The 21,268-nt window shown below is 41.1% G+C and overlaps 1 protein-coding gene across 5 annotated transcripts in view; it reads left to right on the forward strand.

The window, feature by feature from the left end:
• TMC6 (transmembrane channel like 6) overlaps positions 1-21,268 on the forward strand; it is a 66,397-nt gene that overhangs the window by 38,441 nt on the left and 6,688 nt on the right. For all 5 annotated transcript variants that reach the window (XM_069076729.1, XM_069076731.1, XM_069076728.1 and 2 more), the window contains 4 exons: positions 604-737; positions 1,182-1,358; positions 2,479-2,557; positions 3,082-3,182. In XM_069076729.1, the coding sequence (XP_068932830.1) occupies positions 604-737; positions 1,182-1,358; positions 2,479-2,557; positions 3,082-3,153 (462 nt within the window). In that variant the 3' untranslated portion in view covers positions 3,154-3,182. The remainder of the gene's footprint in view (positions 1-603; positions 738-1,181; positions 1,359-2,478; positions 2,558-3,081; positions 3,183-21,268) is intronic.

A 21,268-nucleotide genomic window follows, 5' to 3' on the forward strand; every position in this document is an offset into this window, starting at 1 on the left:
TACACAGCAAGCAAGGCTCACTTGTAAATTAATTCAACCCCTACTTTTCAGAGTTACTGTGAGGAAAAGAAGTTAGATACAGAACAACTTTGTTCTGTAAAATTTGGATTCAGTCGAAAGGCCACACTTGAGGATTTAGAAGGCCACAGGTTCCCCACCCCTGTAAACCTCAAAGAAATATAGAAGTGTGTATGTTGTTATTGTAGGGTATTTTATACATATTTGGCTTTTACCCTTTTCAAGAGGCTTATTTCCCTTTGTGTCCTAGCTATAAATTGTTTCAGGGGGGCCATCACCTTTCTATTTGGAAACTTGCTGGACTACAGGACCACCTGCCCCCACCTTCTTCCCTTATGTATCTGCCTTTCTCTAAACAGACTTCCTTCTTTATCTCCTGTTTTCCCCAACTCTCCTGTATCTGAAAAAAAAAAACCCAACCCAAAGCCCTTTGGACCCCACTGGTCTGCCTGTGTACTTTCCTCCCTCCTTACCTAGATTTCTGGGTCTGAAGGATGGAGAAAGAGAGAGAGAGAGAGAGAGAGAGAGAGAGAGAGAGAGAGAGAGAGAACAACCCATGGAAGCAGTCTGCTTTTTCTGTTCTAGATCAGCCTGATGGCAAACTGCCAGGCACCCAGGAAACCCTGGAGAGCATCGCACATGACCACTATTTTCATCACTCTTCTCTGCTTCCCCTCCTTCTTGGGGGCAGCCATATTCCTTTCCTATGCCATCTGGCAGTAAGTTGACATTTCTGGGAGGGTCAGCTTTGGGATTATTTTATTTGATTTTTCTTGCTGCCAGCATCTCTTAGGATGTAGGGGTAGAACTGGGTGGTGAGACTGGAATGAGAGTGAGGAAGACATTTCAATTGAGTGTCTGTGAAGGGCCATATGGGGGGTGGAGAACCTGCGGTCTCAAGGCTACATGTGGCTTCCTAGGTCAAGTGTGGCCCTTTTTGACAGAATCAATGGACCACAAAGACCACCTCAAGGACCTAGAAGGCCGTATGTGGCCTCGAGGCCACAGGCTCCCCACCCCAGGGCCCAGCTCTTCCAAGCTAGAAATGATAGAGACTAGAGCTAGGAGCTGGGAGGGAGGGAGGCACCTGATCTTCGGATTATTTTAGGATCCAAGGATAAGTCAATAAGGTTCACATAATTTATGTAATTTCTCCTCCTCAGAGTGAGGCCCTCCAGGACTTGTGGCCCCTTCCGGACCCTGGACACCATCTATGAGGCTGGCAAAGTCTGGATTCAGCGCCTGGAGGAGTCCAATCCCCATGTTATTTGGTTTACCTGGATCCACCAGTATCTGGTGGAAAATACCTTTTTTATTTTCCTGATATCAGCTATGCTTCTGTGAGTAGAAAGGGCTATAGGTGGGGAGCGAATTGAAAAATGATTCTATGACCCTTCTATTCTCTCTGAAACAATTTCATGCCCTCAGATTATGGTTCAGAGGTTTCCCCCACTGCCATCTTCCTGATCCCAGATTGTCCTGTTCAGCCATATTGTATATTTTGAGCAAAGGGTCAGTCATTTGTATGACTAAGGACCTGTTATTAGATCCCAGAACTGAAAAGGCTCTCAGAGGCCATCTAGTCCAATCTGTACTTCAATAGAAATAAAAATCCCCTTCAACATCCTGACAAATGGTCATCTGGCCTCTGCCTGAAGACAAGTAATTGTGTGACTTCTCTTCCCCCATCTGGTTTTTGGTTTCTCATTTGTAAAACCAGTACATTGGACTAAATGGTTGTAAGAGTCTGTTTAATCCTATTTCCTCTCCCTGTTACAAGGGATGGAAGGCAAGACATTCCATCTGTATTCCTGGAAACAACACAAATGATCTGTCCCCTCCCCCTCAAATAGCACTTGTTACAGGGCCCTGCTCAGTGAAAAGAGTCATTGCCCTTATTTGTGGTTCATTTGGCTAACCTTTATGTTAGGTCCTATTTATATTGATATTAATAGCTAGATTTTATATAGCACTTTAATCATTTACAAAGTGCTTTACTAATACCTCATTTGATCCTCATAACAACCCTGAAAGGTGGGTCCCATTATTATCCTCATTTTATACATGAGGAAACTGAAGCAGGTGGAGATTACATGATTTACTTAGGGTCACACAGCTAGTAAGTGCTTGAGGTCAGATTTGAACTCTGGTCTTCTTACCTTTAGGTCCAATGTTGCATCCTTCTCTGTGCTACCTAAGCTGCCTATTTCCTTCATTTTCCTGGCCTATGTCCTTTAGGATTGGCTAGGATCTGGGGTATAGACTGTGCTGGGTGTGGGAGGGAAGTTCACTAACCTGCAGGAGAAAACCTGCTATCCCTGCCTTCTTCACATCACACTCTAAGCTAACAAGCCCGAGGTTTAGTAAACACCTATTTACCAGTGAGTGTGAGGGCAGCTGGAATTATCTTCACATGCATAGAACAGCTTGTGTTTATGAACTTTTGTGGGTTTTTTTTAGAGCTGTGATCTACTTCAATATCCAGGTGGTGAAGGGACAGAGGAAAGTTATCTGCCTTCTTAAGGAGCAAATTAGTAATGTAAGAATATGTGTGTGTGCATGTGTGTATGTCGTGTGAACACATATATGTATTGATGCACATGCAGAATTTGTGGTATTATGTATGCATGTGTGTATATGGTATTGCATAGAATATGCATGTGTGTATGTAATATCACACACTCAGGCATATGCGTATGTATGGAATGTGTACACACACCTGTATATGGCATGAGCACAATATATGTGGTGTGGGTTTGTATGTGGCTTGTGTGTGTGTGCACATGTGGTATTGCATATCTATGTGTATGGGGTGTGTGTGCAGTGCATGAATATGACATCGCACATATGTGTATGCAGTACACATAGGCTTGTGTGTGCCCACATATGCACGTACATATGGGTGGTGTGTGCACGTGCGTGTATGTTTATGTGCTGTGTGTGTGCATCTTTGTATATGTGTGGTGGGAGAGGTGGCGATCTACAGTCTTGTCCCTTATGCTCATCTGTGCCACGTTCTTTTCTCTCTTACTCTTCTTGTCTCCTCTGTGACTGCTATTCTAGGAGGGAGAGGACAAAATCTTCCTCATCAACAAGCTTCACTCCATTTATGAGAAGAGGGCAATCTCCAGCTAAGGGGCTGAAGCTAAGAGACTGCAAGTAAGGTGAGAGGCCAGAATGGAGGGAAGGGGAACCCGGAACTTGGGCAGGCATAGCAGACTTGAGAAGGAAGGGAGACACGGACCTGGACAAGCTGGGTCCAGCCTGGGAAAAAGACTGGCATTTTTTTGAGGACTAGGATATTTTGCCAGGAGCCCAGTGCTAGCACCATCTTCTGATAATTCTCGATTGTGCAGAGTACTTTTGCACACAGCCTCTTGCAGATATCAGCATCCTCATTTCATAGATGAAGCATCTTGAGCCTCAGAAAGGGTAAGTGATTTGTCTAGGATTGCACAGTCAAGGATCGAACCCATCTCCTCTGACTGTTGGTCTGGTCCTCTTTATCCTGCCCCAGACCCCTGACTACCTTGCTAGTTCCCTTCCTGGCAACAATTACAAAGAAGATTTCTATTCTGTGGACAGCCCCATCCCTGAGTGAAGGATGATATGGTGATGTAAGGTATTGTAGCGTAAAGACTGCTTGATTTGGAGTCAAGAAGACTTGAGTTCAAATCCTCCCTCAGATGCTTACCATGCTCGCTACTCTGGGCAAAATTACTTAATCTTTCTCATCTGTAAAATAGGGATAATAGCACCTATCTCACAGAGTTGTTGAGAGGATGAAATAAGGTAATGTATGTAAGTTTTTTTTAGTTCTTAAACTGTTGTATAAATGCTAGCAGTAGTAGTTGTAGTAATAGTAGTAGTAGTAGTTGTTGTTATCTCATTGGTTGAGGAGACTCTCTATTCCTTACTTCCCTTAACTAGGGAAGGTTATAACCCTGAACAAGTTATTTCCCATCTCTGGGCCTCAGTTTCCTCATTTATAAAATGAGAATATTGGACTTGAGGACCTCTAACATCCCTTCCAGTTAACTCTGACATTCTATAGTTTTATAATTGCTATTGGTCATAGACTCACTAAATATGAGTGGAGTGTGTGTGTGTGTGTGTGTGTGTGTGTGTGTGTGTGTGTGTGTTGGGGGTGAAGGGGTAAAGGGGAAGGTTTTATATATGAGTATACATCTTTTTCTAGCTATTATGCTATCTATAGTATTTTGTTTTTCAATCATGTCTGATTCTTCCTGACCCCATTTTGGGTTTTCTTGGAAAAGATACTGGAGTGGTTTGCCATTTCCTTTTCCAGCTCATTTTACAGGTGAGGAAACTGAGGCAAATGGGATTAAGTGATTTGCCCAAGGTCACATAGCTATTAAGTATCTAATGCTGGATTTGAATTCAAGTCTTCTGACTCCAAGTCAGGTGCTCTATCTCATTGTGACCCCTAGCTGCCCACAAAATTAGGAAAAAAAATGAATTGAAATTCTTTTGGCACTTCTATTAGAAAGGCTGGTTATTTCTTAGTTTAGGCAACCCCTCTGTGTTGATTAAAGGTCTGTACAAAAATTGACTAAGCCTGGGTCTTTGCTATAGGAAGCAAGAAGTAAAATTCAAAATTACTTATATCAGTCTGTGCACACATCATTTTATTTAAAATATATTGTAAAAAAAAAAAAAGGTAGAAATGAAATTGGACCCTAATTTTTGAATTGACTAATTTTCTTCTTAGCTGCCCATTAGTGACATACAGTCTTTATGTGTGCATTTTTCTCACTCTTTCCCTTTCTCTTACAATCACTAGGCTAGGTGACATGATGGTCTCACTTCAACTTTAAAAACTTTGATACTGGGGTGGCCAGGTAGCACAGTGAGTAAGAGCACCGGCTCCAGTGTCAGGATGACCTGGAGATCAAATCCCGGGCTCAGATACTTAGCACCCACCCAGAAACACCTGGCTGTGTAACCTTGAGCAAGTTACTTAACCCCAATTGCTTAGGGGTGGCCAGGAGGCTCAGTGAGTAAGAGCACCGGCTCCAGTGTTGGGATGACCTGGGGATCAAATCTGGGCTCAGATACTCAGCACCACACCCAGAAATAACTGGCTGTGAAACCTTGAGCAAGTTACTTAACCCCGATTGCTTTAAAAAACAAAAAAAAAACTTTGATACTTAGATTCCCACTAAGTCTCAGGATTTACCTTGTCTGCACTTAAGGCTGCAAGTGATATAGTAGAAAGACTGCTGAACTTTGATTCAGGAGAGACTCAGAGTTAACCTAGGGGGATACTGGTCACAGGCTCTCTGAAAATGCATGACATACTTTTTTTTTTTTGGAGGGCAGTTGAGCTTAAGTGACTTCCCCAAGGTCACACAGCTAATTTTGTGCCAAGTGTCTGAGGACAGATTTGAACTCAGGTCCTCCTGACTCCCAGGGCCAGTGCTCTATTCACTGCATCACCTACCCGCCCCACTACATGACATACTTTTAAATGTTTTAAACATTTTTTTCCCATCATTTTTTTTAAAGCAATTGGGGTTAAGTAACTTGCTCACAGTTACACAGCCAGTTATTTCTGGGTGTGGTGCTGAGTATCTGAGCCCGGATTTGATCCAGGTCATCCCGACACTGGAGCCGGTGCTCTTACTCGCTGAGCCACCCGGCCGCCCCTAAGCAATTGGGCTTAAGTAACTTGCTCAAGGTTACACAGCCAGGTGTTTCTGGGTGGGTAATAAGTGTCTGAGCCCGGGATTTGATTTCCAGGTCATCTCAACACTGGAGCCGGCACTCCCACTCGCTGTGCTACCTGGCCGCTCCCCATCATTTTCTTAAGTCTAGAAATCAACAAAACAATAAATCAAGCCTTGATTTGTAGTGTTTGCTGATTTCTGAGGTGGAAATGCTCATACAGAAAATTTAACAACCTATTGGGATTCAGGGTTGCTCCAGTATATGCTTGGTTGAACCCTACCTCTGGCACTTTCTAACTGTGTAATGATGGACAAGTCCTGACTCCTTAACCTTCAGTTTCCTCACCTGTAAAATGGGGATAATAGCATTAGTAGTTCCTGTTTCATGGAGTTGTGAGGATCAAATGAGACAATATATGTAAAATGCTTTGTGAACTTTAAAAGTGTAATATAAATGTCAGTGTGTGTTTTTTGTTTCGTTTTGTTGAGGGATGGGTGGAGGGAGGACCTGAATCTGTGATCTCATCAGTGTGACAGAACCCAGTTAGTGATATCTCTTCCAAAGATGTAGATCAACAACCATGTAACTTAAAGTCTTAAAGAATTAAGGTTAAATACTATTATTTGTGAAAGGCAGAACTTGAACCCAGGTCTCCATGAGTACAAGTCTGGCCCTTTATTCACTGTCATGCCATCATCATCATTATCATCTTTTCTAAGACTTTGGTTTCTTCTAATCTTTCATTTATCCAGTATGTGTCTACTTAGTGTCTACACTATTGTGTTATCTCCATCACACAAGATCCAGTCCAGCTATTTTCTCCCTTGTGGTTAATTTTTACCTGCTCTGTGAGTACCTCAAGGGTTTAATATTAGGGTCCAAGTGTTGTAGTTTCATTATCCTTGATGGAAAATTATTTGTAGAACCAAACCTTTTCTACTTTTCTTCTTTTTATAATCTTATTTCCATTTTTATCTTTGAATGGCCTTTTGGATGACTTTACTTAGTTGGATAGCTTGTTGAGCTTTCTTTCAAATGGTTTTACACCCCCCCCCCCCAAAATGACATGGAGAGCACCAGTAACTATCATGCTATATGCCTACTCCTCTGTCTATACAAAATCTCTTATAGGGTCATCTATATGTGAATCAAGGCATCCTTGATGAGACTATTGGTAGGGAACATGTAGAGTTTCACATCTTTACACTCTCAAATCACATCTTTACACTCTCAAACTTGACTGAAAGATGTAGAGAATATAAGATCTCATTGTGTTTCATGGCTTGATTATAAAAAAGCATTTATTTGGTAGAAAAATATTCCACGTTACAGGTTCTTTTCAAAAATGTCTCCCATACATATTAAGATTCCTTGGAAGATGTAACAATAGAAATAACCTTATTCAATAACCCTCTGATAATAGACATGTGGCCAGTCATAAAATAAGGAGGGTGTATGAATATGGTGTCAAGAAGGACCACTGATCATTTAAATCTTCACACTACCTAAGTCAGGGGCAGTTATATGGTACAGTAGATAGAGCACCAGCCTTGGAATCAAGAGAACCTGAGATCAAATCCAACCTCAGATACTTACTAGGTATGTGTAATGCCAAGCACAAGCAGCTTCCCAGAGGAATGCTGCTGTGAACAGGTTTTAAGGTTCTAATCATAAGCATGGTAAACTCTCCATTTATTCAGAAAATCAAAATACAGCATTCACTTTGTGTAACTCAATCATTTAGTTAAGTCCTCAAATCAGTCACAAAGTACAAAGGTTAAAGTTCTCTTTTAAACAAGGTGCATTAATTTAGTCAATCACAAAATCTTCTCTCTTCTCAAGGAGATTAGTTTCAATCATAAACAAAGTACATTCATTTGGTCAGTCACAAAGTTCAAAGGTCAACAGTTTTCCACCCCTGGATCACAACTGAATTACCATCTCATCAGTCACCACCAAGCACCCTCTCAAGGGGAAGTGGAAAGCACAAAGGCCATCCACCCCTAGGTCACAACTAGGTTACAACATCATCACAGCATTCACTACCCAAGGAGAGGTCTTTTCTTCATCTTGACCCAAGGCAAGTTCTCAGCAGTTTCTGTTTCTGGGAGGACAAAGCTTAACAAAGCCACAATAACATGCATTCACATTGCCTGTGTTCTCATCAATTCACTCTCTGCCTGTGAAATCAACCTAGACCCAATAACAAGGTCTGAGGCCTCCATCAACAAATAAATCTGATGAAGTAACATCAAACAGACAGACAAAGTACCAGCACCATAGTCATGCCTCCTCAGTTCTCAGCAGCAACGCTGGTCCTCAAAAGTCCTGGGCAACTCCAGCTGGCAATTCGCTCTCTCTCTCAGCATTCCTGTTCCAGGCAGTTTTCTCTCTCTCTCTGCCTTCACAGTGCTGCTCCTGGAAGTTCTTCTGGCTTCTCTTCACTTAGGCTTTTCCCTATATACAGCACCATCTCCTCCCTGTTCTTGTCACATCATCAAGTCCATTTGTAATGCCAAGCAAAAGCAACTACTAGGTTCAGAACTACCAGCATAGTAACTCTCCATATATTCAGTAATAAACTAAGGCAAAACATTCACAGAAAAGAAAATCAAAATACAAGGTAACTCAGTCATTTAGTAAGTTCTTAATTCAAACACAAAGTATACAGTCTAAAGTACTCCATCCCTGGCTAGTACATTCATTTAGTCATTTACAAAGTCTTTCTTCTCAAGTGGAGATTAGTTTCCAATCATAAACAAAGTACATTCATTTGGTCAGTCACAAAGCACAAAAATCAAAGTACTCCACCCCTGGATCACAACTGAATTACAATTATCATCAATTACCACCAAGTACATTCTCAAAGGGGCAGTAGAGAGCACAAAGGCCATCTACCCCTAAGCCAATTAATATATCATCACAGCATTGAATACCCAAGGAGAGGTCTTTTCTTCATCTCGACCTGCGGCAAGTTCTCAGCAATCTCTGTTCCAGGGGAGATAAAGCTTAACAAAGCCACAAGATACGTTGCCAGCATCCTCATCAATTCACTCTTTGCCTGCAGAACAGTCTCAGGACCCCTGAAAACATCAGCAAGACCCTCCTCCAGGATTTCTGCAAGCATACAACAAGAAAATCCTCCTTCAGGGCTTCTGAACCAACAATAAGGTTCCAGGACCTCTGCAACAACAGCACTGGCTTTCACCAGCAGATGAATCTGGCAAAATACCATCAAAACAGAAAGAATACCAGCACCACAGTCATGCCTCCTCAGTTCTCAGCAGCTCCAGGTGGCAGTTCCCAAAAGTCCTGGGCAGCTCCAACTGGCCCTCAGCCAGTCTTTGGCTGGCAGTTCTCTCTGTCTCAGTGACTCTGGCCCCTGGCAATTCTCTCTCTCTGTCTCTCTCTGTTTCTCTGTCTCTGTCTCTCTCCCTCCACAATGCTGCTCCCAAAAGTTCTTCTGGCCTCTGTCTGCTTGGGTCTCTCTATCCTCGGCACCAGCTCCTCCAGGTTCAGCCCCCTCTCTTCATATCAACAAGTTCATCCCACAAGTAGGATTCACAAGCTCTGAGTTTTAACAATTAACCCAAAAACCAACCTAATACAAGGGGATCTTTAAATTCCATTACCATTATAGCATCCCACAAGGGGATCTTCAAATTCTGTTACCATTACAATATGTGACCCTGGGCAAGTCACTTAAGCCCAATTGCCTCAAAAAAAAAAGAAAGAAAAGAAAAGACACTAATTTCATCATCATCATCATCATCATCTTCATCTTCTGGATTTGTGATTCTATCAGTGTGAGAAAACCCCTCCTTACTTTCCTCACTGAAAATTCCCTACACTAGATAAATTACAGGCCCAAACTAAATACTACATTAGTAGTACTACTTGTAATGCCAAGCAAAGGCAACTTCCCAAGGTTCAAAATACCAGCATAGGTGCTCTCCATTTTATTCAGTGAAAAATTAAGAACAGAGAAAATCAAAATATAGCATCATTCAAAATACAGCATTCACCAAGTATAATTTAATAATCTCCAAGTACTACTCCACCTCTGGACATTATAATTCATTTAGTCAATCCCAAAGACCCTCTTCTAAGTACTACTCCATGACTAGGCTGTACATTCATTTAGTCAACCACAAAGCCCCTCTTCTCAAATGGAGATTAGTTTATAATCATAAGTAAAGTACATTCATTTGTTCAATCACAGAGCACAAAACAGTCAAAAGTTCCCTACCCTTGGATCACAACTGAATCTACCCCAGAGTTACAACAAGCTTAAGCACAGCATTTAATACCCAAAGAGAGGTCTTTTCTTCATCTTGACCCAAGGCAAGTTCTCAGCAATCTTTGTTCCTGGGGAGACAAAACTTAGTAAGGCCACAAGATATATTGCCAGTGTCTTCATTAATTCTCTGTCTGCAGAACAGTCCTAGGACCCCTGAAAACATTAGCAAAACCCTCTTCCAGGATTTCTGTAAACATACAACAAGAAAATCCTTCTTCAGGGCTTCTGAACCAACAGCAAGGTTCCAGAACCTCTGCAACAACAGCATTGGCCTTCACCAGTGGATAGAATTCACTCTCTGTCTGCAGAACAGTCTCTGGAGCTCTGAACCAACAGCCAGGTTCCAGGACCTCTGCAACAACAGCACTGTCCTTCACCAGTGGATAGAATTCATGCTCTGTCTGCAGAACAGTCTCTGGAGCTCTGAACCAACAGCAAAGTTCAAGGACCTCTGCAACAACAGGACTGTCTTTCACCAGTATATGAATCTGGCAAAACAACATCAAAACAGACAGACAAAGTACCAGCATAACAACCATGTCTCCTTAGTCCTTGGCAGCTCTGGGTGGCAGCTCTCAAAAGTCCTGAGCAATTCAAACTGGCCCTCAGCAATACTCTCCATCTCTCTCTGCCTCCAAGATGCTGCTTCCAAAAAGTTCTCTCCTTGCTTGTGTCTCTCTAAATTTACATCACCAGCTCCTCCCAGTTCAGCCCTCTCTTTTCACATCAACAAGTCCATCCCACAAGTGGGACTCACAAGCTCACAATCAAACCAAAAACCAAGCCAATACAGGGGGATCTTTAAATTCTATTACTATTACACTACTACTAATGATAACTAACATTTACATAGTAGTTTTGAAGTTTTATAAAGCACTTGATGAACATTAGCTTAGTTGGATCTCAACAACCCTGTGAATTACAGCTGCAGCTATTTTATCCCCACTTTGCAGATGAGGAAACAAGACCCAACAAGGTTAAGTGGCTTGTCTGTGGTCACACAACTTGTGCCAGAAGTACCATCTGACTGCTTCTGTGCTGAGTTGCTTCTCTAACAAAGGTGGAGGAGAGAGAAAGGACAACTTATGTGTATCCACCAAACATTGAGGCAGCAGGTGGCACGGTGAATAGAACCTGGAGTCAGGAGGACTGCAGCACCAATGAAATATTTACAGTGCCCACGATTGCGATAAAGACTGTGACTATAAGTACCACATGATGTTCAATTGCAAAATGAACTGAAGCATTTATTTAGACACCAGAAAATCAAATTCCCAAACCAGTAAGCCAATTCCATGATAGAACCAAAGATATTCAGAAGTCATAATAACACTGAGAGTCGCAGCATCCTTTAACCTCACAAACCAATACAAGATCAATATTTATTCACAAACCTCTCTGCTTGCCTGAGCACCTCTCTCTCCCATCATCTTGCTAGCTCTGGCTACCCACTTCCTGTGGGCTCTGTTTCCCTTCAGCAAACTCCTCCCACCACAGGCTCCATGTGACTACATTCAGCCTAATAGGCAGCAGAGTTTACTTTCAAAGCAGGGGAGGTCTTCAAACTCCAATAGGTCTATTAAGGAGCAGGGAAGATCTTCAAATTCCCATTCCCATTACAAGGACCTGAGTTCAAATCTGGCCTCAGACACTTGACACACATACTAGCTGTGTGACCTTGGGGACATCACTTAACCCCAATTGTCTTGCCTTCCCCCCTCCAAAAAAAACAAAAAACAAATATGGTCTTAGGAATTTACTAGTTATCTGTGTGATCCTGGGAAATTCACTTAACCTCTATTTACCTTAGTTTCTTCACTTGTTAAATGGGGATAATTATGGTACCCACCTTAGGCTGTGACAACCAAATGAGATAATATTTGTAAAAAGTACTTAGGACAGTGTCTGGTACACAGTAGGTACTGTATAAATGTTTATTCTCTTCTTTTCTTCCAGGCTGGGTATTGGTTAGGGCTGCAGCTATGACAGAGGAAGAATAGTGAAAGGTATTCAGTAATTAAAAGAAGATAAAATTCAAGAAATGAGTTTTGGTGATAAGATTCATAGCATTAGATATCTAACCCCAAATGAACAAAGCAACGCAGTGAAGTAGAGAGACTATCTTGTGAGGTAGATTTGACCTCATGAGCATTACTCAGACTTGTTGGGATGGAACTCATGACAAGACTATGACAATAGGAAAATATACCTTGTTAAAAAGAAAAAGAATCAATAAAAGGGGAAGGGAATGATTGAGTATGAGTAGCTTGAGTAGCTATGTACATTCTCCTTGGGGTTGGGGAGGAGAAATACAGTTAATTTAATGCACATATAAGTAAATACAAGGAAACTTGGAGAGAGAAATTCACTAGACCCTACTCTCCTCTCAAGCTATTCTCCTGTCTTGTTCCCCTTTTCAGCCAAATTCTTAGAAAAAAGGTATTTACACTCATTGCCTGTGCTTCTCCTGTGACTTCTCAACCATTTTGTAGCCAGGCTTCACTCAATTCAAACTTCTTTCTGCAAAGCTACCAGTAATCTTGTAGTTGCCAAATCCGATAGTATTTCTGACTCTCCCTTCTTGGTACCTCTGACAGTGGTGACCACTCTCTTTTCTATGGGTTTTCATGATATTCTCTCCTGTTTTTACCTCCCTCTACTAGGACCATTTCTAAGTTTCCTTTGAAGTCTCATCATCCACATCATGTCCTGTTCCTGTGGTTGTAGTGTACATCACTATTCTGGGTCTTTTTTTTCTACAATCTCTCTGCTGGTGAGCCCACTCGTGTGGGTTTAATGACCAACTACTTTTAAATGGCTACCAGATCAAGATATCCATCCCTGGATGGATTTTAGTTCTTTGTAATCATCTGCCTATTAGACATTTCAAACTATATATCTCAGAGACATCTCATTTTCAGTGTATCCAAAACAATTCATTTTTTCCTCTAAATGCACTCCTCTATTATCATTCTTCCAGTTTCTCAGGTTTGTAATCTCAGCAGTTTCCTATATTCATCATCCTTCCTCATCTCACATCCAGTTGGTCACCAGTTCTTACAATTTTATCTCTACATCTTTCTAATTCATCCCCTTCTCACTATTCACATAGCCATCTGTCACTTTAGTTCAATCCCTTATCCCTCACCTGGAATATGTCAAGGACCTTCTTCTTCTTCTTCTTCTTCTTCTTCTTCTTCTTCTTCTTCTTCTTCTTCTTCTTCTTCTTCTTCTTCTTCTTCTTCTTCTTCTTCTTCTTCTTCTTCTTCTTCTTCTTCTCCTTCTCCTTCTCCTTCTCCTTCTCCTTCTCCTTCTTCTTCTTCTTCTTCTTCTTCTTCTTCTTCTTCTTCTTCTTCTCTTTTTTAACTTCTGATTTACATCATTCACTTCCGTGAGATTTTGAGTTACAAATTTCCTCCCCATTTTCCCCCTACCCACCGCCCCAAAATAGCAGTCCCACAGGATATCCCCTCCTCCAATCTGCTCTCTCCCATATCTTTTCCCATACCCCCTTCGATTTTTCCAGTAGGGCGTGGTGGATCTCTATGCCCCAGTGCCTGTATATCTTATTTCCCAATTACATGTATTAATAATAGTATATATATATATATATATATATGTATATATATATATACATACATACATACACACATATTTTTAAACATTTGATTTTCATTTTAAAACTTTGAATTCCAGATTCATTCCTTTTCTCCCTTATGACCCACCCTTACTGGGAAGATAAGAAGTTCAGTATAGGTTGTACATGTGTAGCTAATGCAAAATATTACCATAGTAGATATATTGTAAAAGACTGACTATATTTCCCTCCCTCCTATCCTGCCTCCCACTTGTTCTAGTCTGTATTTTGATCCTGTCCCTTTTCAAAAGTGGGTGCTTCCAACTTCCCTCCCCCCCTAGCCTGCCGTCGCTTCCATCATCCCCCCTCTCATCCCCTTCCCTCACTCTCCTGTAGGGTGAGATACCCTATTTAGTGTGTATGTCATTCCCTCCCTGAGCCAAATTCAATGAGAATAAGGTTGACCTATTCCCTTTTGCCTTCCTATTCTTCCCCTTCATTGTAACCATCTCCCCTTGCCTCTTCTATATGAGATAGTTTTCCCCATTCTTTCTCTCCCCATCTGCTCTCATTATATTCCTCTCTCACCTCTTAATTTCACCTTTTAAGTATCATCCCTTCCCATTAAATTGGTCCTGTGCCCTCTATCTATGTATACCTGTAAACACATACACACATTCACATATGTATTCATACGCCCACATACCTTTCGATATAGACGTATATATGTATATACATATATTTATATTTATTTATTTCTATTCCCTTCAACTATTTTCATACTGAGAAAAAGTTCATAAGTTACAATTATTGTTTTTCCATGTAGGAATGTTAATATTTCAACTTTGATAAGTTCCTTATGATTTCTTTTCCCTGTTTAGCTTCCCATGCTTATCTTGCTTCTTGTATCTGAATGTCAGCTTTTCTATTCAACTCTGGTTTTTTCATTAAGAATGCTTGAAAGTCCTCTATTCCACCGAATGACCATATTTTCCCCTGAAACATGATACTCAGTTTTGCTGAGTAGGTGATTCTTGGTTTTAATCCCAGCTCCTTTGACCTTTGGAATCTCATATTCCAAGCCCTTCGATCCCTTAGTGTAGAAGCTGCCTCAGAACCTGAGTTATCCTGATTGTGTTTCCACAATATTCAAATTGTTTCTTCCTGGCTGCTTGTAATATTCTCTCCTTAATCTGGGAATTCCAGAACCTGGCTATAATATTCCTAGGAGTTTTCTTTTTGGGATCTTTTTCAGGAGGTGATTGGTGGATTCTTTCAACCTCTATTTTGCCCTCTGGTTCTAAAACATCAGGGCAGTTTCCTTGAGAATTTCTTGGAGGATGATTTCAAGGTTCTTTCTTTGGTCATGGCTTTCAGGTAATCCAATAATTTTTAAATTATCTCCCCTGGATCTATTTTCCAGGTCAGTGGTTTTTCCCATGAGATATTTCACATTGCCTTCTATTCTTTCATTTGTTTGGATCTGTTTAACAGCATCTTGATTTCTCATAAAGTCACTAGCTTCCATTTGCTCCAATCTAATTCTGAAGGAATGATTCTCCTCAGTGAGCTTTTGAGATTCTTTTTCCATCTGGCAAATTCGGCTTTTTAAGGCATTCTTCTTTTCATTGCCTTTTTGAGCCTCTTTTGCCATTTGAGTTAGTTTATTTTTTAAGGTGTTATTTTCCTCAGTCAGGCTGTTGACTCTCATTTCATAATTTTCTTGCATCATTCTCATTTCTCTTCCCAATTTTTCCTTCACTTCTCTTATCTGCTTCTTAAGGTCCTCTATGGCCTGTAACCAGCTTGTATTTTTCTTTCAAGCTTTTGGTGCAGGAGTTCTGACTTCACTGTCTTCCTCCTGTTCTATGCTTTGCTCCTTTTTGGCCCCAAAGTAGGAGTCTAATGTGGTATTCTTCTGTTTGCTTTGCTTCCTTTGCCTGGTCATGTTGCCCCTCAGTCACTTGACCCCTGGGCTTTTTGCCACAGTAGGACTGTACCACCGGACAGGGGAGTTTCATTACAAACGCTGAGGTTTTCTCAGCTGCTAGAGGTATTAATTGGGTGCCCTCTCTGAAGCCTCCCTATGCTCTGGCAAGCTGGTCACACACCCCAGGACCTCCACCCTAGACTGCAATCCAGATCCAAGCAGGTTAAAGCAAGTGATTACCCCTCAGACTGGTCACTTGGTGCCACTATGGTCTGGAGGCCAGGGACTGAAGCTGCCACGTGGCTGCCGGAGCTCCTCAGTGGCTTCTCGCCTTGGGGGCAAAAGCTGATGCACTCCCAACTACTGGGTCCCAAATTCCACAATACACTGACCTCTCACTTTGTCCTTAATATCTATGTGTTGATAATTCTGGACTGCCACAGCTGCTGGTGATCTGGAGTCCCTCCAGCTGGTTGTTGGTCACACCCACCCTGGGGCTAAAACCTCTGGCTTGTGTGGGGCTGGCTCGAGCACTGCTCTGGCTGACTCCTGCCAGCCTGCCGGGCTGTCCTCAGTGGAAGGTTAGCTTCTCTGTGTCATTTTGTGGGTTCTGTAGCTCCAAAGTTTGTTCAGAGTCCCCTTTTACATGAATTGGAGGTTGTGGAAGCCTGAGCTGTGCAGAGGGCCTGTTTCTACTCCACCATTTTGATTCCACCCCCGATCCTCAAAGATTTTCTTCTTATCAATGATGTCATTGGGAATATGCCTAGTAATGGAATCTCTGGGACAGTTTATTTTTATCATAGGCAGCTAGGTAGTTGAGTGGATAGAGCCTGTGCAAGTCCTTAATGCCTCTTGCCTTAGTTTTTCATCATCATTGAAATAGGATGTCAGGGTTCTTTTTTTTTTGGTCATGGTGTTCAGATAGTTTAGTGATTCTTAAATTTTTTTCTTTTCCATTTGTGATACTTTAGATTTTTTTCCCTATATTTTTAGTCTTTTGACTTTGTTTTTGGTATTTCTTGTTTCTTCATGGAGTCATTGACTTCTATTTGGTCCATTCTAATTTTCAAGGAGTTTGTTGCTTGCGCCAAGTTTTTTACCTTTTGTCCAAACTGATAATTCCCTTTCTAATTCTTTCTTCTATAGCTCTCATTTCTTTTTTTTTTAATTTTATGTTCATTTTTAGTTTACAACATTCATTTACACAAGATTTTGAGTTACAAATTTTCTCCCCATCCTTCCCCTACCCACCACCTCAGAACAGCAATCCCACTGAATACCTGTTCCTCCAGTCTGCTCTCTCCTATATCCTCCCCCATTCCCTCTCCAACTTTACAGTAGGCCAAGATGTATCTCCATACCCCAGTGTCTGTATATCTTATTTCCCAGTGCATGTTAAAAAAAAATTTTTTTTAACATTTGATTTTAAAACTTTGAATTCCAAATTCTTTCCCTTCTTCCTTCTTCACCCACCCTTACTGGAAAGATAAGCAATTCAATATAGGTTATACATGTGTAGTTATGCAAAACATTTCCATAGTGGATATATTGTGAAAGACTGACTATATTTCCCTCTGTCCTATCCCGCCACCCACTTGTTCTATTTTTACTTTGACCCTGTTCCTTTTCAAAAGTGTGTGCTACTAACTACCCTCCCCCTCCATCTGCCCTCCCTTCTATTATCCCCTCCCCCCCTACTTTCCTGTAGGGTAAGATACCCAGTTTAGTGAGTATGTTATTCCCTCCTTAAGCCAAATTCAATGAGAGTAAGGTTGACTCATCCCCTTCTGCCTTCCTGTTCTTCTCCTCCATTGTAACAGTTTTCCCTTGCCTCTTTTATATGAGATAAGTTACCCTATTCTGTCTCACCGTATCTCCTCTCATTATATTCCTCTCTCACCTCTTAATTTTATTTTTTAAATATCATCCCTTCCTATTTAATTGTTCCTGTGCCCACTGTCTATGTATACCTGTACACATATATATACACACTCACATATGTATTGATACACACATATGCCCTCCTATATAGACATATATATGTATGTATACATATATATATACATTTATATTCCCTTCAACTCTCCTCATAGTGAGAAAAGTTTTATAAGTTACAATTATAATTTTTTCATGTAGGAATGAAAATAATTTAACTTTAATAAGTTCCTTATGATTTCTTTTCCCAGTTTACCTTCTCATGCTTCTCTTGCTTCTTGTATTTGAATGTCAAATTTTCTATTCAACTCTGGTTTTTTCATCAAGAGTGCTTGAAAGTCCTCTATTTCATTGAATGACCATATTTTCCCCTGAAACATTATACTTAGTTTTGCTGGGTATGGTGATTCTTGGGTTTTAATCCTAGCTCCTTTGACCTCCAGAATATCATATTCCAAGCCCTTCAATCGCTTAATGTAGAAACTGCTAGATCTTGTCTTATCCTGATTGTGTTTCTACAATATTCAAATTGTTTCTTCTTGGCTGTTTGTAATATTTTCTCCTTGATCTGGGAACTCTGTAACCTGGCTATAACATTCCTAAGAGTTTTTTGGGGGGATCTTTTTCAAGAGGTGATTGGTGAATTCTTTCAGTTTCTACTTTGCCCTCTGGTTCTAAAATATCTGGGCAATTTTCCTTAAGAATTTCTTGAAGAATGATTTCTAGGTTCTTTTTTTGATCATGGCTTTCAGGTAGTCCAACAATTTTAAAATTATCTCTCCTGGATCTTTTTTCCAGGTCAGTGGTTTTTCCAATGAGATATTTCACATTGCCTTCTATTTTTTCATTTGTTTGGATCTGTTTAATAGTATCTTGATTTCTCATAAAGTCATTAGCTTCCATTGGCTCCAATGTAATTCTGAAGGAATTATTCTCTTCAGTGAGCTTTTGAGATTCTTTCCCCATCTGACAAATTCGGCTTTTTAAGGTATTCTTCTCCTCATTGTCTTTTTTGGGCCTCTTTTGGCATTTGAGTTAGTCTATTTTTTAAGGTGTTATTTTCTTCAGTCAGTTTGTTGACTTTTCATGATTTTCTCGCATCATTCTCATTTCTCTTCCCAATTTTTCCTCCACTTCTCTTACTTGGTTTTCAAAATCCTTCTTGAGCTCCTCTTTGGTCTGTAACCAGTTCATATTTTTCTTGGAAGCTTTTGGTGCAGGAGTTCTCACTTCATTGTCTTCCTTCCATTCCATGCTTTATTCCTTTTTGTCCTCAAAATAGGAATCTAAGATTTGACTGCTTGGCGTGCTTTGCTTCCTTTGCTTGCTCATGTTGCCACTCAATTGCTTGACTTTTGAGCTTTTTGTCACAGTAGAACTCTGCTTCCAGAGATAAGAACTTTATTCCAAATTGCTGGGGGTTTTGCAGTTGCTAGAGCTATTAGTTGGGTGCCCTCTCTGAAGTCTCCCCAAGCTCTGGCACCTGGTCACACACAAGGACCTCAACCCAAGACAGTGATCCGGATCCAAGCAGGTTAAAGCAAGAGTGATTACCCCTCAAAATGATCTCTTGGTCCCCCTATGATCTGCAGGCCAGGAGCTCTGAAGCAGTCACATGGTGGTAGCTCCAGGACCACTGTACCTCTGCCACTTCTCGCCCCAGGGGGCAGGGGCTGGACTGCACCATCCCTCCAGTTCCAACAGAGTTCTACACTGACCTTTTAATTTGTCTTTGGCATTTTTGGTGTGATAATTCTGGAAACTGCCACTGCTGCTGGTGATACACTCTCCTGAAGTCCACTTTAGCCGCTGCTGGTTGGGGCCACCCTGGGGCTAAAATGACAGGCTTACGTGGGGCTGGGCTCAGCTCCCAGAGTGCTGTGATGGACCCTTTCTGTATGCCTGCTGGGCTGCCTTCAGTGGGAGATTTGTTTCTCTCTGTTACTTTTTGGGTTCTGTAGCTCCAAAGTTTGTTTAGAGTCACATTTTATAGGTATTTGAGGTGGTTATGGGGGGACCTCACAGAGTTTTTCTGCTTCTATGCTGCCATCTTGGTTCCACTCATATAGCTCTTATTTCTTTTCCAAAAATTTTTTAAGTGCTTTAATTTCATTCACAAATCAATTCAAAACTCTTTTTAAAAAGCCCTTGCTTCATCTCTTACAGGAATTCTAGTTGAATTTCAAGCTGTGTTTTCTCTGAGGCTTTAATACTGTGTAGTATTTTGGAGCCATTCTTTTTTTAGAAGAAAACTTTGTTCTTGAACTGTGCCACCACCATAATAGCTCTTTATGGTGGGCTTCTTTTTTTGTTTGCTCATCTTTCCAAACTAATTCCAGACTTTGGACTTGATATTAGGGGGATACTCTGCCATACTTATGGAGTTAATGTCTAGGCTGGTGCTATTGCTGCTTTTTGGGGTAGTGAGTGTTGTATTATTCCAAGGTCTTAGGCACAGGCTGGGGACCTGAAAAACTTTCGGTATCCTCAAAGTAATCTGATCTAGGGCAAAGTTTGATCACTCCTAGTCTGAGCTCTACAAGTTCATGACCTGGATTTGCTTCTGAGCAAGGGTAGACTACTGCTGGACTCCACCCCTGTCAGCCAACTGGAAAGCTCCATTGGTTCAGAGTAGCAGAATTGTAGGTTCCTCTTTGATCATAGATTTCTATCCTGGTCTTTCTTCTGAAGGCTAGGCTAAGTACTTGAAATGAGACCTTGCTCTTCTCCTGGGGTCCAAACCATTCCACTGCATCTAAACTAAGCTTCCTCCTGTCTGTATACTGCCCAGGGCCTCACTACCTGGGAATACCACCGCCTTGAGTAGACTGGGTCTGTGATCCAGAACTAGGTAGTTGACAAAAACTAGTGGTTGACAAAATTGCCAGTTCACACTTGTTCCTGCAATAGTGCCCTGGGATGAATCTGGTATAGGTCTGAACCTTATTCTGATAAATAAGGAAGAACTTGTAGCTGAGGTACAAATGGTAGGAACTTGATGATAATTGATCATAGCCCCTTAAGAGTTTGTGATAAAGGAGAGGAAAGCCAGGCAAAAGCTGATATGCCATTAGATTTAGTCCCCAAAGGACTGGTTTGTGAAATTTCAGCAGGACTATTGCAATGATGTCCTGATTGATCTCCCTTGTGTCAAATCTCTTTCCATGACAATCTATCACTCACATCTACAAAAATAATTTCCCCTATGTACAGATCTAACCATGTTGTATCTCTCTCTCTTCTCTTTTTTTTTTTTTTGGCTTTTTGGAGGGAAATTGGGGTTAAGTGACTTGCCCAAAGTTACACAGCTAGTAAGTGTGTCAAGCATCTGAGGCCAGATTTGAACTCAGGTCCTACTGACTTCAGGGCTGGTGCTCTGTTCACTGTGCCACCTAGTCACCCCATTGTATCTCTTTTTAATAAACTAATTGACTACAATTAACCTTAGGGTAAAAATATACATTTCCTTTTTTGGCTTTTAAAGCTCTTCCCAATACAGCCCCAGATTATCTTTCTAGCTTCACTATATATTACTCCCCTTCCTTCATTATAGATTTCAGTCGCATTGGCCTCCTCCTCTGTTGCTCACACAAAGCATTCCAACTCCTATCTCTAGACTTTTGCCTTGTCTTTCTCCATCCATCCCCTTCCTCATCATCTTTGTCGTTAGAATCCCCAGGTTTTTATTTATGACTCAGTTCAAGCATCACCTTTCACATGAAGCCTTTTCTACCCATGCCCTTTCTCCCAAACCACATTAAATTTATTTTGTATTTCTGTAAACCCCTTGACAGTAAGGACTATTTTTTTTCTT

Source organism: Petaurus breviceps, unplaced genomic scaffold (assembly GCF_028583685.1).
Source record: "Petaurus breviceps papuanus isolate PSGF00001 unplaced genomic scaffold, PetGlider_PUasm1.0 90925, whole genome shotgun sequence".
NCBI classification, from domain to species: Eukaryota; Metazoa; Chordata; class Mammalia; order Diprotodontia; family Petauridae; genus Petaurus; species Petaurus breviceps.